The 16009-nt window shown below is 52.7% G+C and overlaps 1 protein-coding gene across 3 annotated transcripts in view; it reads right to left on the bottom strand.

Annotated features, from left to right (window-relative positions):
* Positions 1–6993: 6993 nt before the first annotated feature.
* MAST2 (microtubule associated serine/threonine kinase 2) overlaps positions 6994–16009 on the bottom strand; it is a 197758-nt gene continuing 188742 nt past the window's right edge. For 2 of the 3 annotated variants that reach the window (XM_065878615.1, XM_065878623.1), the window contains 13 exons: positions 14520–14652; positions 13599–13764; positions 12926–13027; positions 12544–12666; positions 12261–12370; positions 11749–11903; positions 11263–11546; positions 10960–11157; positions 10092–10318; positions 9757–9879; positions 9167–9303; positions 8837–9030; positions 6994–8522 (listed from right to left, as the gene is read on the bottom strand). In XM_065878615.1, coding sequence (XP_065734687.1) covers positions 6994–8522; positions 8837–9030; positions 9167–9303; positions 9757–9879; positions 10092–10318; positions 10960–11157; positions 11263–11546; positions 11749–11903; positions 12261–12370; positions 12544–12666; positions 12926–13027; positions 13599–13764; positions 14520–14652 — 3481 coding nt within the window. The remainder of the gene's footprint in view (positions 8523–8836; positions 9031–9166; positions 9304–9756; positions 9880–10091; positions 10319–10959; positions 11158–11262; positions 11547–11748; positions 11904–12260; positions 12371–12543; positions 12667–12925; positions 13028–13598; positions 13765–14519; positions 14653–16009) is intronic. The other variant, XM_065878633.1, reaches the window with a different exon arrangement.

The raw sequence follows: 16009 nt of genomic DNA, 5'->3' as shown, positions 1-16009 counted from the left end.
CCTTAGCCTAAAGAATGATCTGTTGTTTGAAACCTTTGTAACTTGTGTGTATGAGTAAAGAAAAGGTGCAATCCAGTGCTTTTAGATGGCTTGATATACCAAATAATGATGTAGAACAACATTCTTATATGTGCTTCCCCAAGTTTAAATGCCCAGCAGAAATAGTCAACATGGTTTAATTTCCCGTCATCTCCTGTCGTTTGCTGGGTAGGGCCCAGGGGAACCATAGGTGGCTAAGGCTGTAGCTGGAAGGGAGCCAGACTGCGGTCATGGACTTCAGTAAATCACAGGCCCAAGGGCTCTGGTTTCCAGGGCGAGGGTCATACCACATTACCCATGTGCTTCCATACAGTGGTTTCTGAAACTTTTGCAAGGAGAGGAAGGGATGGCTTGGAGTTTAGACTGTTAGCCAAAGCCATCTGGAAGCTTTTTTCTTTGCCTTCTTTGTGATCCTGCCATTAAGATGATGTGCACAGACCGTCCTCATGCTCCAGTGGCCCTGATTTTAGGCCAGGAATCTTCTGCTTCATGTGATTTAAGCCTTCCAGCTGAGTGAAGCTGGGCAAATGGAGCTGGAGGCAGCCTCTACTCCTACCTCCATTATGCCCCACCCTCCTCAGTCAACACTCCTTTGACAAATAGAGTCCAGCTGCCTCTGAGCCAATCCTAGAGCCATAATAGGCTCGAATGAGTCAGCTGTTTGAGCCCAAAGCTGTGCAGTCAGGCATCCTGGCTGAGCTACAGAAGTCAATATCTGAGTCTTGGTGAATAAATAAGGTTTACACCTAGGGAAACTCTAGCTTTGGGGATGAAAGAAACAAATTTTGCTTTCCCTGAGCACCTATCTTGGTGGCAGGATCTAGAATGGACCATGACATAGAAATAGATTAAAAATTTGGGGGAGAACCTCCAGAGTTACTGACAGTGAAGATAGAAAGAAAAGGGGCATATCTTTGGCTTTTCCTTGGTTATGTTGCAGTTTCAGGATTGAGTGAGGCAGACAGATGAAACCCCCTCCAGTGTCACTGTTCTGACCTAAGCCCTTAACTAGTTGATAGCCAGCTGAAATCCCTTCCCCATATTGCCAGATTGTTGAACCTGCCTAAGCAGCTAGATGCTCAAGATTGGGTGCAAGGAATCCCTTCTTTCTGGTACTAAAATTTAGTGTGTCCTGGATATCTCTTAAACGAAAAGGAGAATGAGGATGAACCATGTGTTGCTCCTTATCAGGCAGCATTAAGGGTGTGCAGGGAGAGCGCAAGCGCCATCTACCGTTTACACTTGGGCTGGCTTGTGGAGAAGGGCTACTCATTTTTAAGTCATACATTCCTTCACTTTTTTCTTTCCTGTTTTTCATTACTGAATTTGTTGCTTTGTGGGAACTAAGACCTAGGGATCATTTGAGAAGTTGGAAAGTATCTTTTCTGAGTAGTTGCCATGTGATTTGCTTGATCTTGACCAGTGGAAATGGCATAGGGACCAGTCTGCTAACCACTCAGAGGGGTAGTATGCAGCTCTTTTACTCCATGGTCTTGGCAGCAGGTCTTGGCCTCCTTCCTCAGAACCTAGCTGTGTGTGTTATCCCATGATCTGGGCCCTGGGATTCTCTCTCCGCATCTTAACTGCAGCCTCAGTGAGGCAGAGGGTAAAGAGACAGACCAAGACCAGAGGGGCTCCTTGTTTTCCTGGCTAGAGAAGCTGGCCACCAACACGGAAGCAGCTTGGGGCTGGCTGGACACTGGTCAGAGGCCTATCTTTTCCAGGTCGAGCTTTCATCACAGAACAATGCTCTGTCTCCATCTGGCCATAGATGCTAACTAAGCCTTGGCCATGCCTCAGGCCTGTATAGGCTAGTGGTGTCCTTACCACTGATTTGGTCAAGGTTGAGGACTTCTGATTACCGCCCCTACCCTGTCTCCAGGCCTCGATGGAATCCCCGCTTATTTTGGACCCTCAAGTGCTTTGCAGAAGCTCTGAGAGCCAATGTGGTGTCTTCCACCGGTCTCCTCTTGCAGCAAGGAACCAGCCTCATGGGTCCTCTTGGGCCAAGAATTGCATCTGGGCAATTACTGGTTTTTCAAGTTGGTCTCTTGCCAGTTAAGACTCCTTAGTAGATCTGTTTGAGGCTTCAATGGCCTCAAAGCAGAGGGTCCAGATGGGGGCCTGGCTGGGCCCTCTGCTGTCACCTGCTCAGCCTTGCTCTAACTCCAGGCACTTGTGACAGACAACCTTGTTTCCTTACAAACTCCAGCATGTGACTTTGGTGCCCTGTTGTTACTCGTGAAAAACCTATTCTTCTGTTGTCTTTGGTGTAGTCAAAAAAATTCATGTAGTTACGTAAAAATATCGGATTTACAAGGAAGCCAACTGTATGTCTTGTGTTGGGACAATTCATAATGTAGTTCCTAGACCACTTTTGCAAATTGTTCTTGTCACCAGGTGTGTTCAGACATTGCTGTGCAGTTGTGGGGGAGGGTGGGGGGAAGGTGAGGGGAGATACTTTTTGGTCTTTTTGTTTTTTACCTTCCCCAAGTGGGGACAGTCTGGCCAACTTGCTCCAGTAATACAATAAAGACATTGCAATAAAGCACCTTTTTGTTCTCATGCTATGGAAGGGGGTGCTGGGCCGGGGGGGGGGGGGGTGGGCAAAAGGAAGAGGACTGGGGTATTGAAAAACCCCGAAGCTCCCAAACCTTCTCCACCGTGGCACCAAAAAATCAAGATCAGTCCTGGGGTTGAATTGGGGTTACCAGAGGCTCTCTTCTTCCCCTGAAGAGGAAGTCAAGCCTGTCAGGCATGATGCCAGAATCCTGTCCACCAACACAGCACACAGGGAGACTCAGAAACTAACCCTGATAAAGTTAAACGTGAGAGCCCTTTTGTCCTCACCCCATTCTTATTAGAAAGGCCACTTAATTGATTCTTAATACCTGTCTCTGCCCAGCAGTGTGTTTGCATGCTCTTTTGTGGGGGCAGGGGTGTGGGCTGTCTTAGTCTGCCTGTCCTCTTGTTGCCCCCGGCCATCACCCTCTTTGTTGAGGTTCCTACATGTTGGGAACATAATCAGCAAACAAACATGTGACCAGCACTGTGGGCAAAGGGCACCGCAGTTCTCATCCTTGTCACTCAGGCCCCACTCACCTGTGTACTGAATTACAAATCAGACTGAAGGACAATAATCTATTGTTCTAAATGACCTTGCCAACGTCCTTCCTCCCCACTGCACTTAGCTACGTAGCACCCTCAAGGCCACTGCTAGGAACCACAGATGATTTCCCCTAATTCCGAGACTTTTTCCCACTCTCAGCATGGGATGCTCAAACTCCTATCTATCTCCAGCCCAGTCTTCTCTTCTGAACTCCACCTGCTGGCTGGATATCTCAGATGGGGCCTTGGGTGTCCCACAGGACTGCAAACTTTTTGTCTACTTAATGAGTAAACATATGCTTGGCTATGAATTCCCTTACCTTCCTACCACCAAACCTATAACTGGTCTGCATCCACGTAACTCCTCTCCCTCTCACCTGTCAAATTACAAAAGGTAGCCTTCCTCCAACTATAAGCTAGTCTCTCCACGTGTATTTTGGATCCTATTTTCTCCCATCTTCTCAGGAATCTCCTGTGAGTTCTCTGTTGTTTCCTCTCAACTGGATGATCCATTTAAACGTGGTTGGCTGTCTCTCACTCCACTTGCTCAGTCTCTACTCAATCCTTTATCTCTTCAGAGCCTAACCTTTTTAAAAAGACATCTACGTTTGTCTTTATTTCTTCACCTCCTCAAGCTTTTCAGTACGGGTCCCACCACTACCTGAAATTGCTCTCCTTGATGTCTTAAGTAACCAGCATTGTGAATACTCTGTGAAAAACTCTGCCATTGACTCCATGATCATCTCGTTTTCCTCCTGCATCTCTGACTGTTCCTTTTAATTCTCCTGGACTCTAAGTCTCCTGGGCTCCTCCTCACTTATACCTTCTTCCCTGGCAGTTTTATCCACATCCATGAATTCACCTACCATCTCTAGGCCAATTATACCCATCGTTGTTTCTCCTGCCCAGACCTATGTTGTGAGGTATCTCACATGCAACATACTGAATGCAGGGTCACCACGTAGCCCTGGTTCTTTCATTATTTCATATTTCAGTGAATGGAAATACATAATTCATCTGGTTATATAGGTCAGGAATGTAGTCATCATCTTTGATACCTTTGCTTTGTGTCTACATAAAACCCACCACCAACCCATTATCAATTTTACTTTCTAAATAGCAAAGATACCCAACTTTTCTCTCCAACTTCACTGTTTCACTATCTCTAACAATACTGGAAGGCCTCTCTTTTATCATTCTTGCCCCCTCAAATTCATTTTCATTATAGCAACCAGAGTCATCGTTTCAAAATAGAAATCTGGGGAATTCCCTGGTGGTCCAGTGGTTAGGACTCGGACTTGCGCTGCCAGGGCCCAGGTTCAGTCCTTGGTCAGGGAACTAAAAACAACAAAAAAAACTAAACTCAAAACAAAACAAACAAACACCAAAAAGGGCCTTCCCCGTGGCACAGTGGTTAAGAATCTGCCTGCCAATGCAGGGGACACGGGTTCGATCCCTGGTCCGGGAAGATTCCACACGCCACGGAGCAACTACGCCCATGCGCCGCAACTACTGAGCCTGCACTCTACAGCCCGCGAGCCACAACTACTGAGCCCGTGCACCACAATGAAGAGTAGGCTGCTCGCCGCAACTAGAGAAAGCCCACACAGCAACAAAGACCCAACACAGCCAAAAAATTAAAAACAAAAAAACACCCAAATTTGAACTTGCGTAAAACCATTAAATAATTTTCAATTGCTCTTATGGTAAATCACAAAATCCTTAAAATCATCTGGCTTCTCCGTTCAGGATCTCATCCCCTACTTCAGTTACTCTTCATTTGGCTCCCTCCACTCAGCTAACCCCAATGGCTTGGACCTTTTCCTTTTTCCTTCTGCACATGTCCTCTGTACAATCCCTATCTTCTCCTATGGCTTTAATTACCACCTATTGGCTGATGGCTGCCAGATCTATGCGTCCAGCTCCCTACACTTTCCCTCCTTCTGGGGACACCTCCTCATTGTTGCCATCCTAGTTTAGACCACCACAAGGGGTCACTACATCATTTTCTCTCTGGTCGGCTTACTCCACTTGAGCCTCTCTACACTGCGGCCAGTGATCTTCCTAAAACCTAAATCTGATTATAGCACTCCCAGAATGACCTTCCAGAAGCTCCTCACTCCTCAGGCTAATCTGGCAGTGTCTCTCAAGGGGAGCACCACTGGCCCTCGGGGCAGCTGCCCTAAGCATTACAGGATGCTTAGCATCTCTGTGCCTACTCTTCGCAAACCCCTTCCTTCCCATTTCCAACCCCCCAGGGGGGCAGTTCCTCCCTCCCAGGAACTGCTGCAAGATGTGCCCGCACCTCTCCCTTTACCTATGGTATGGTGCTTCTAACCAGATCCTGACCTACATGGGGGGCTGCCCCAGGCAACTAGTTACCTGTGTTCCCAGTGTCCCGGAAAGGCTGTCCAAGGATCTGCCGTCAGTGAATGACTGAAGGAAGGAGGAAGGGAGGTTCAAGAGGGGCCTGGAAGGCTGAGGGGCCAGACATCTGCCACCACAGGCAGGGTGCGCCCTCTGGCGGCCACAGCCTTCCCGACGCAGGGTGACGAGGAGCTGCAGGATGCATGTCGCGCCCAGCCAGTACCCAGAGGCATTTTCCTGTCTCTAGGCCTCTTGATGCCTCTCCTTCTGACCTAGGCACTGGATTACAGAACAGTCAGTGCAAGACAGCAGTTTGGCGAGTCCTGCATCACCATGGAGGCCCTCTACCACAGCCCTACCTCCTGTCCCTGGGATACCATCTCCCGACTCCTCCAACAATGGTCCCACAGCTGTCCTCCCCCTTCCTTCCCCACCACCCACCCACTCACCAACTGCAGTCCTACCTACTGGGGGCTGCTCACGTCAGCAATGTCCATATCCAGTGCTACGGCCTACCTGAGAACAGCCCAAGAAGGGCTGACTGGCTACAGACATTAAGGGTTTATGACTAAATACGGAAGGCAGTTTCTCTATTTCACCTGGCCGCTCAGCATTTCACCAAGTAAGCTCTCCTTCCATTTAAAATCTCTTTACTTTTGGATTTTATGACTCTACCTTGATGTCTTCTTTCTTTGCCTTAAATGCTAGTGTATTACTACTGATACATTGATGGCTCTCAGATTTCTAATTTCAGTCTAGATTTCCCTACTGAGTTCCAGACCTATGCACCCTAACTTCTGGATGTCCCACAAGTACCTCAAATTAAATATATCCCAAGTTCAACTCTTCACCTCCCTCTACCTCTTTTTCTCATTTACTGACTAAGAGCACTCCAAATTAGGAGATAAATGTGGGTTCTAGAGTCAAGAGAGTCTAGATTCTAATCCTAGCCCTGCCCAGAGCTGTATGATCTTGCTCACGTTAAACGTCTGAAAACCTGAGTTCCCTTCTCTATAAAGCAGGAATATTACTTGCTACATGGCCTTCTCTGGTTCCCCATCTCCTACAGAAAGTCTAAACTCCTAGAAGACTCTTAGATATGGCCCTTGCCTAACTCACTAGACCCATTTCCAGTTTGAATTACTTTCAGCTCTTTGAGTATGCCAGGTGTATGCCAAGTGCTGTACTCTTTGTCTGGACATTCTTTCTCACACTAATCCCCACTCTTCTAACCTAGCAAACTACTACCTATCATCTGTCCTCCAGGTTTGAGCCCAGATGCCCTAGTCTCTGGGAAGCCTAGCTGGCTTAGGCACCCTCCCACAACAGTGTCTCATTCATCACTACATTCTCAGCAGCAACACAGGACCTTAAGTTACGTTTGTATTGACTGAAGGAAAGAAGAAAGCCAAAGACATAAAGATAGTTTCCAAGAGCGTGTATTACACAGGACTGAGTGCAAGAAATGGCAAACAACCTCTATGTTTGCTTTAAAAGCTCATTGGGTGCCAATGCCAAGTCCTGATGCTTCTGAGGGTCCCCTGGGTCTCGGCCCTTCTGGAGCAGGCTGGGCCCAGGCTCCTGGGTGAGGGGGCAGCTTTTGCATGGAATGTCCTGCCTCCTGTCACCTGAGGCATCAGGCACTTTGGTGATACCCGGGGCTGGCTCCTCTTCCTCTCTTTGTGTACACTCAGGCTCCCATAGCCAGCTCTGGCTGGGAACCTCACAAGGTAGATGGGCCAGCCCAGGGGCACTGGGTGGCCATGACTTCCCCTCCTGTCTGGGAGACAAGTTTGCAGGGTGGACTGGAGTTGTAGTTTCCAAATCCTGGGAGCTGGCCAGCCCATCTTCCATTGTTGCCTTTCTGGTTGGGGATGCCCTGTCAGGGTCTTCAGCAATGAATTTCCAGGACCACAGGCCCAGCTCTCTGGAGGTGGAGGCAGTGGAGCAACTGGCGGGGATGAGTCCTGAAGAGCACGGACAAAGTGCTGTTAGTGCCTGGGTGTGGAGGTGCTGGGCCTTCCAGCAGCCTTCAGGGGGGATGGGGTCTGTGGGTCCAGCCCTACCCAGGTTGGGAGCTGATGACGAGGAGCTGGCAGCCTCTTCAAAGGCTTGTAGGATCCCAAGCCTCTTCTGGGGGACACTAGGGCCTTCCGTTCTGGGAGATCCCAGTGTGACCCCTGTCAATAGGCCTGGGACCACTGGGCCCTGGCTCCTGGGATCCCTGGGCAAGAAGGCGTCCTCTTCCTCACCCTCTCCTGCTCCTGCTCCTGTGAGGAGTGGATCCTGGCCCACTTCTGGGTTAGGTACCAAGCTTGGCTCCTGTACACCTTGGCTGTTCTCAGGCCCCTCATCAGTGTCATCTTCTGAAGAGTCAACCTCCCGGATGGCTTCCTGCTTCTGCAGCGACTCTCGCCGTTCAGCCCGGTCCTGGCGGAGGGTTCCTAGGGCCCGTGAGGGAGCAGCCTGCAGCACCCCCTTCCCTGGCAGCGCCCCCTTACCAGACAGCACACTCCTGGTCCCGACTACCTCCAGAGGGCTGACTTCCCTGGGTGGCAATTCCTTCTTTAGCTCAGGGTAGGGCAGGTCAAGACTATGTTTTCGAGAAGTGGCTAGCTTCTTCTCGGAAGCAGCAAGTGCAGCCGCCAGTTTCTCAGCTGACTGCACCCTCTTAAGTAGTGGCGAGCGGGGTGACTCCGCACTCCTGGGCCGTGAGAGTTGCCGGCCTAGGGGAGGCGACACGTGAAGCTTGGTAGGGAAGGCCTGGGCTCCGTGGCCGGACAGGGGTGATGGGGAACGCTGGGGTGAAGCTGCTGGTGGCGGAGAAGGGGTGTGGGCCAGTGGTGACAGTGGGATGCTGCCTGCTGACTTGCGCCGTGGAGAGCGGTACTGGCGTTGGAGCTTGGGCGCCAAACCGTGGAGGGAGCTGGGCCGTGTGTGCCCAGAGCCGGCTGGAGAACTGGGCACGCTGGAGCTGGGGGAGCTGCTCTGTGATGAATTTCCCCCCACTTTACACAGACAGACAGACAGACAGAGACACACACACACAAAGGCAGAGCAGTTAGCTCTTGGAAGTGACTGAGGGGCAAAACAGGGCTTAGGCCTGGAATGTCCCAGGATCATCAAGGTTACTCCACCAGTGAACCAGAGCCCAGGCTACAGAAATGAAGTCACCCTCCACCTCTGTCACCTCCTCCCCAAGACTGCCAGATCTTAAGGGGGTGGGTTGGATGAGAGCTTCAGAGTGGGATGAGTGGGAAGCACAGAGGGCCCAGGACTCTGCTACCTCCCAGGGGCTGTCTCTGCAAGCAGCCCTTCATACCTGAATGCACAGCTTCAGGGGTCACCCTGTAGCCCTGAGTGGGAGATCGGGGAGAAAGGCTGTGGCTGTGTGTGGGAGAGCCTGGCCCACTCTCCCCTGATGACAAAGAGCGGTTAAGGGAAGAAAGGCTGCGGCTGGTGTGGAGTAGGGATGCCTGCTTCGTGATCTTCCGGAACAGGGAGCTCCTTTTTCTGCTGCAGAGACAGGGGTCAGAGGCTGTCTGAGTTGGTGCCCAGGGAACAGCACACACTGGGCCAAGGGCCAGGGTCCCCAGCACACACTAGCACCTAGGTGGCTGAGAGCAGATCCCCTGGGCTAAGTCTGGCTCACCTTTCTTGCCCGTCCTTGCCCCGGCTCCGCTTGCTCCTTCGGGCCATCTTGGCCTTGTAGCTGTCCTTCCGAGCTGGCCCCACTTTAATGGATGTGTTCTCCAGGGGAGTTGTTGAAATAGACACCTTGTTTCCACTCTGGGGATCAGAGCATGAACCTAGGCTAAGGCCGTGGCTGTGTTCCTGCCCCTGCCCCTGCCCCTCCCGCTGGGTACGGCTGTCCCACAGCTTGAGCTTCTGCCCCTGCATCACCATGTTCTGAGCCAGGGACCACCTTCCTTCTTCACAGATTAGGAAATGGCTCCACTGGAGCCCAAGTGGTTTGGGGTGGGGAAGATAGAGAAGAGGCTCACATGCCCTGTCCTCCAGTCCTACCCACAGCTCAGCCGGATCCCTGCCTTGGTCAATGAGCGTGTCGCCTTCCAGTGAAAACCCTTTGCTACGTCCACACCCAAGTTCCGTGTGTATGTGCATCTGTCCTCAGTGTCAGGTATGTGTGCGCCCAACTCTCCCACTCCCCCATGGCCAGTCACAGACTCATAAGGCTGGACTCATTCAGGGACCGCAGCAGGCGGCACACCCAGCACTGACCTTCAGGATCAGCTCCACCACCTCTGTATGCACCAGCCCGTGCACAGGCTCCCCGTTGACGTGTGTGATGAGGTCCCCCTGACGGAGCCCCGCCTCACTGGCTGGACCTCCATCCTCCACGTGCTGTCCCGGGGAGAGAACAGTCCTCAGCCTGGAGCCTGAGCATGAAGGGTGGGGCCTAGCTCTGCTCATGGAGCTGTGACCCCTACTCCCCACTCTTTGACCCCTGAGGGTAATGTGGGCGTGGACAGAAGCAGGGACAGACAGGCCCTAGTAAGGGGAAGGAAGAAGAGTGATGAAGTTGGGAGACAACAGGTCTGGATGGTCAGACATACCCACACCATGTGATGCACAGTGTAGACGTCTGAGTCACCCATGTAGACACGGATGGCCCGCAGGGTGAAGCCATACTTCTTGCCGGCTCGGTGGATGATGATGGGGGGCCTTGAGCTGCTGAGGGCTGGCAGGAAGTCCCTGCTTGGAGAAGAGTCCCTGGATGATGGGTTGGATGACTGGGAATGCGGGGACATGGGGCTGGCCAGTGGAGAGCAGGTGTGGTGCTCTGGAGAAGGAGAAGCCGGGACTTAGTGCGTCCATGCTCAAGCCCGGCCCCTGTCTGGGCTGTTGATCCCACACAGCTCTAGTCACAGAGCCTGCCCCCAGCCAGGTATGTCTTCCCCGCAACCTCTGAGCAGCAAAGCGCCTTCGTGTGCCCAGACCCTCGCAGACCCCAGGAGGTGACGGGCTCGCATTTACTGAGTGCTTACTTATATGCATTAGGGACCATAGAAGCTCTTCTTACATACTTGAACGTCACAATTACCCTATGAGTTACCATCATTAATATCCACATTTTTTGATGAGGAACTTGAGGCTCAGAGGGATTAAGCACCTTCTTCAAGATCAAGAGCCCTTCAGTGATGGAACCAGGATCTGAATGAGCCTCTGCCTCAGAGCCTGCGCTCATTACACGGTGCTATCTGCCTTCTGGAACACGCACACACACCCCCAGACCAACGCACACCTCCAGAGACCCCTGCTCTCTTAACAAAGGGGCCGCAGTGACACACAGCCTCTCGGATCCCTGCTCCTCGACACACAGAACACAGACACACCTGCTGTGTGCACACCCCAGCCACGGGCCCACAGAGGGGTTCCAAGGCCCTTCCTATGAGTTTTATCTTCACTCCCCGGGGGCCTCACCCGCAGGAATGAGGAGGGACAGGGCTGTGGCTGAGGCGGACTTGATCACTTTGTTGATGGGGCGAGCAGTGCGCTTTTCTATAGAGTCCCCAGAGAGCAGCCGGTGGCGGGCCCTGCGCACCGCCAGGTCGCTGATGGCCTTGGCTGTGGCTCCCTCAGCCAGCTGTGGGGTCCCACGGCCTCCTCGAGTCTCCATGGCTGTGGACCAAGTGACCAGTGAGACCTGCAGTGCAGCAGAACCTCCCCTCCTGGCCCCCTGCAGCATCCCCAGCCTAGGCCCTCTGGCCACCCGCTGGGCCACACCTGGACTGGAAGCGCTGCTCTGGCCAAGAGGCTCCTCATCCAGCTTCAGCCGCCGTTCCGCTGGCCGTTCAGGGGAAGGCCCGGATACCCCCTCTCCAGACGGGGGTGTCAGAAGCCAAGCACCCTCCTGCTGCTGCCTCCTAGGGGGGCCGCCAGCCTCCTCAGTGCCCTCAGGGAAGCGAGGCACGTCCAGGAGGCCCGAGCAGTGGCGGCGCACTGTGAGGGGAGGGCTGGAGTCGCTCTCCGTGTGGGATGACTCAGACACTGACAGCCGCTTCCGTAATCTGTGAGACACAAGGCCTAGGGTGAGGTGGCCCCGGCGGCCTCCCTCCTCCAGCCCAGGCTTCCTCTGGGGCTCATGTCACAGAACCTCTCTCCAGGAGCCATCCTCTCGAAGGCCCCTCACCACACCACATGCCTCCCCACCATCCATGACCACCAGCGATGGCTGTGCCGCCCACCCCTGGGCGAGCTCTGGGTGCTCACATCTCAGGGGAGCCGATCACCCAGCTCCGCTCTCGGCCCCTCAGCCCCGCCAGGCTGTCCGAGCGGTCCTCCTTCTCCTCGCTCAGGCTGCGCTTGGTGGGGGGAGGCATCCGGCGCTCCTCGAGCAGCGAGAGCCTCTCCATGCTGCTGTACACCTGTGGGCACAGGAGACCTGCTGGGACGCCCAACGACCACACCTCCCAAGGAGCGAAAAGGATCCTCAGTGCCTGAAGCCCAGGAATTCGAGCCAGTTCTCCTCTTCCTTCCCCCATATATACCAGATGAGTATTTGAGGAAACAGCTATTCCACTGGTCTGACCTGGCCGCACCCTGGCATCTCATATGTCAGGGCCCTGAGTAGATCTAGAGGCATCTGTCACATGCAGGCCCAGGCCTTGCCCGCTCTTTTCCCAGAGATAGCCCATCCCCCTCCTCCCCAGGCGTGCCCCAGGGATGTCCCTCAATAGGTCCTCTTCTCCCAGTTCTCCAGTCTGGGCCCACCACAGTCGCACCTTGCTGAACCTTGGAGAGCAGGAAGAGAACTGGCGAATCTCAAGGTAGCCATCCTCACTCACTTCCTCCTCGTCCTCTGAGTCTATGTGGTGGTATCGCTCTGAGCGGGCTGGGACACACAGAACAGTGCCTTTCAGAGGCCACGGTGGTGACCTCCTTTAACCCTATCAGACCTCAGGAGGGCCTGGAGAAATTGCTCCTGATACCAAGTTCACGGTGCACAGGTGTTTCTGGGCACACAGGTAGGATCCCTGCTCCTCCCCGTCCCACCAGTGGCCTTACTGTCAAAGTAGCTGGTATCATCCTCTGACTCCAGCTGAGGAATAAATTCAGCCTTCTGACGAAGAAGTCCTGTCCAGTCCAGACCGATAAAGAACGGGTGCTGCTTCACCTCATAGGCACTGCCTGCGGACAGGGATGGCGTGGGCAAGGGGCTGGGGTGAGCTGTGTGGAGTCCAGGTCAGCACGTCCAGTGAGAACCTAGGCCTCGAAAGGCTGGGCCTGGAGGCCTCAGCTCCAGCACCTTCCTCTTCCGCCCACAGGGAGCAGGGCAGAGGTTCAGGATCCAGGGGCACCGCCCACACCTGAAGCCTGAACCTCCCAGTTATATGGAATCAGCCCTACTCCTCCAAGTGCTGAGAAAGGTTAGTGGGGCCTGTCCCACCTGTACCCAGTCTCTCCAGAGGGTTCTGGTGGAGCAGTTTTGAGGTGAGATCCTGGGCGTCCGGTGGCAGTGCATCATCCCCCTCGGGCCACACAATCTCATCTGAAGAGTCATTGGGTGTGAAAGGAAAGGAGTGGGTTAGAGAAGTCTCAGAAGTTGTGGGCAGAGTGGGGAGATGGAGAAGAGGGTCCTGTGATAGGATACGTGTGGGGAGACATAAAGGGCCCAGCCCAGAGCCCTGAAAGTCTTGCCTGGGACCCACTTCCTTTAAGTTGTACAGGTTCCTGTCCTTCTAGGGGAGCCTCCCACATCCTAGACCATGGCTTGTTCTTTGGTCCAGGGTGGCCACTGCAAAGCAGTGGTCTGATCGCCAGCTCGCCCTGCCTTTACACTCCAGACACATGTACACTCACACACACACAGAACTCACACTCACGGGGTATGCACAGACACAACACAGGTACACCCATGCACTCATGTGGGACCAGGCACACAATCAGAACAAGCGCTAGGTGACACACAGAGTCTGCATGTGCACCTATCTGAGGCAAGCATACCAAACACACACACATGAACACAGAACAAGAACTCGTAAGCCTCGCAGATGCATGCGTAAGTCATATCTGTGGATCCAGATTCTGTCCCCTTGGTGGGCCAGGGGGATGGTACCTACCACTGATCACTTGCCCAAAGAGCTCCTCTGGAGTGTCTCCGAAGAAAGGGACGCAGCCCACCAGGAACTCATACAGGATTATGCCCATGGCCCACCAGTCCACTGGTTTCCCATAGCCCTGACGCAGGATCACCTCAGGGGCAATGTATTCTGGGGTCCCGCATACCTGGGCACAAAGAAGCCAGGCTGGCTCAGCATCCAGAGACAGTGCCTTGGCATGGCGGCTGGAGGGGTTGGGGTGCTCCCACTTCTGGAGCAGCAAGTCTCTGAATGAAGACTCAGCTCACTCTGGTTAATGAGCAGGAGTAATGGGAGCCCCAGCATACCAGGGGTGGAGCTGTTGGTGGGGTGAGTTTATGCATTTTCCTAATTCACCGAAACATCTAGTTCTAGCCTGGAACCACCACTCCGTTTTGGCATGTGGTACCCACAACTGGTCTCTGCCCTCCAGCCTCCAAAGAACAGACACTACAGTCATATGACTCCTACAGGGACTTGTGAACAGTCACAACCTGTAATGTCAAATCAGGAAACGTCCCGTGGCTACTCTCAGGATGCAGCCCAGTGGAAACCTGGAGCTGTGTTCCAAGGACACAGGCGCCAGGAGAGCTTTGCTCTTTACTGAGGCTGGAAGTCTCAGGACTGACCTCTTATCAGTCTCTGAGAGTGTCAATGGTTATGTGACCTATCTTCTTCAAACCCTGAGGCGGAAGATGATTTTGGATTTTACATCCATGTGATTCTCATGGGCCACCTTATTTTCCAAATGTGCTGCCTATCTCAATGGCTCCCTGGAACCAAAAGGTGGAAAAGACAGGAGCTCTCAGTCTCAACATCTAGCTGCAAGGTAAGCATGCGGCCTCCAGTCCTTACTCTGAGGCCTGGATTCAACCCCCAAGGTCTCACCATCCTTCTTATTACCTGCTTGTCCAGGAACTCCCGAGTATCCTTTTCAATGTGGCCCTCGTACAAGTTTGTGGTCAGACTCATGAGGCCGATTTTAGAAAGGCCAAAGTCAGTGAGCTTGATGTGCCCCATGGATGTGATCAGCAGGCTGGGAAACCAGAGAAACAAAAGTTTGAAGTTACTTCCTGGTCCTCCAAGATTGCTGGTTTTAGTACATGCCCAATTTTCCCGCTCAGGCATCTACTGTGGGACATAAGCAGGGTAGCTTCATCAGGGAGACAGGCAGCTGTGAAAGAATAAATAGCTCTGGTTGTGTGAGCACTGTAGTCTGCACAAGCAACTAGCAAATAGCCTTCTGCCCATTCCCCCGGTTCACTTTTGTTTACTGCCCTCAGCCGTATTCTACGCTGAGGGCAAGTATCAGCCAGCTGAGAAACAGACTTTCTTCCACCAGCAACCAGCCTCATCCTAAGGCTCCAGCCATTCCCAGTCTCCTCTCCTGACCTAAGTGGCTCACAATACCCCGAGCCAGGGAGAGGGCAAAGGGGCACAACGATCTCGTTCCACATCCACGGCTAGTTTTAGGAGGGCTGGTTGGGAGGAACTAGAAGATCTCACAGAGAACTGTCTCTTCCTCTTCACGTACTCTGCCTGAGCCATTCTGTGCCAAAGGCTTCACCCCACTACCCCTTTATTCCCAAATCTGTATCTCTGGCCCTGACTTTTTTTTTTTTTTTTTTGGCCCTGACTTCTTTCATGAGCTCCATGCCTAAAAACTGCCCAGATGTCCTACAGGCACATGAACTCAACCTGTCCAAAACAAGGTCATGCCTCTTAACTAGTCCTCTTCTCAGTGAAAAGCAGTAGTTTCTGTTACCTACTGAGCTCTGTGATAAGTGCTTTAGCAATTATTTATCAAAATATTCTGGCTCATGAAAGGTCTTACAGAGTAACTAACACAACAAAGGTAGGTATTATTATCCCCAAGAGGAGGAACACGAGGCTCAGAGAGGTTTAATTAACAGACCTGGAGTTCAGAGAGTTAACGAGCTCTATGAACATAGGTCTGTCTAATGTCAAAGATGCTTTCCACTACAGAGGCTTACCACCACCAGCACCAAGGTGGAAATCTGGAAGATATCCCAGACTCCTGCTCTCTCACCCCAGCCTTATCATTTCCTTTCCACTTCCCAACACTATCCCTCTCTTCTCCATCCTGACTCTGTTCCAGTGCGGGCACTGTTGTTTTGGGCCTAGACTACTGCCATGGTCTCATCACCTCTTTCCATGGGCAGTGATCTTCCTAAACCTAAATCAGAGTCTGAGCATGACGCTCTGTCACCCTGTGGTTAACAGGCCCTTCAGAAACTCTCTAGGACCCTTTAAAATTAAACCCAAACTTAACAAAAGGCCCCCTGATGATCCAATCCCTGCCCCTCTCTCTAGCTTCCTCTCTTACTACTCTGACCAACTAACAATCTCACCTTCAGCCATACTGTACTCTT

Source organism: Phocoena phocoena, chromosome 1, assembly GCF_963924675.1.
Source record: "Phocoena phocoena chromosome 1, mPhoPho1.1, whole genome shotgun sequence".
NCBI lineage: Eukaryota > Metazoa > Chordata > Mammalia > Artiodactyla > Phocoenidae > Phocoena > Phocoena phocoena.
Note: the sequence above shows the minus strand (reverse complement) of the source record. Positions and strands in the feature narration are given on the sequence as shown.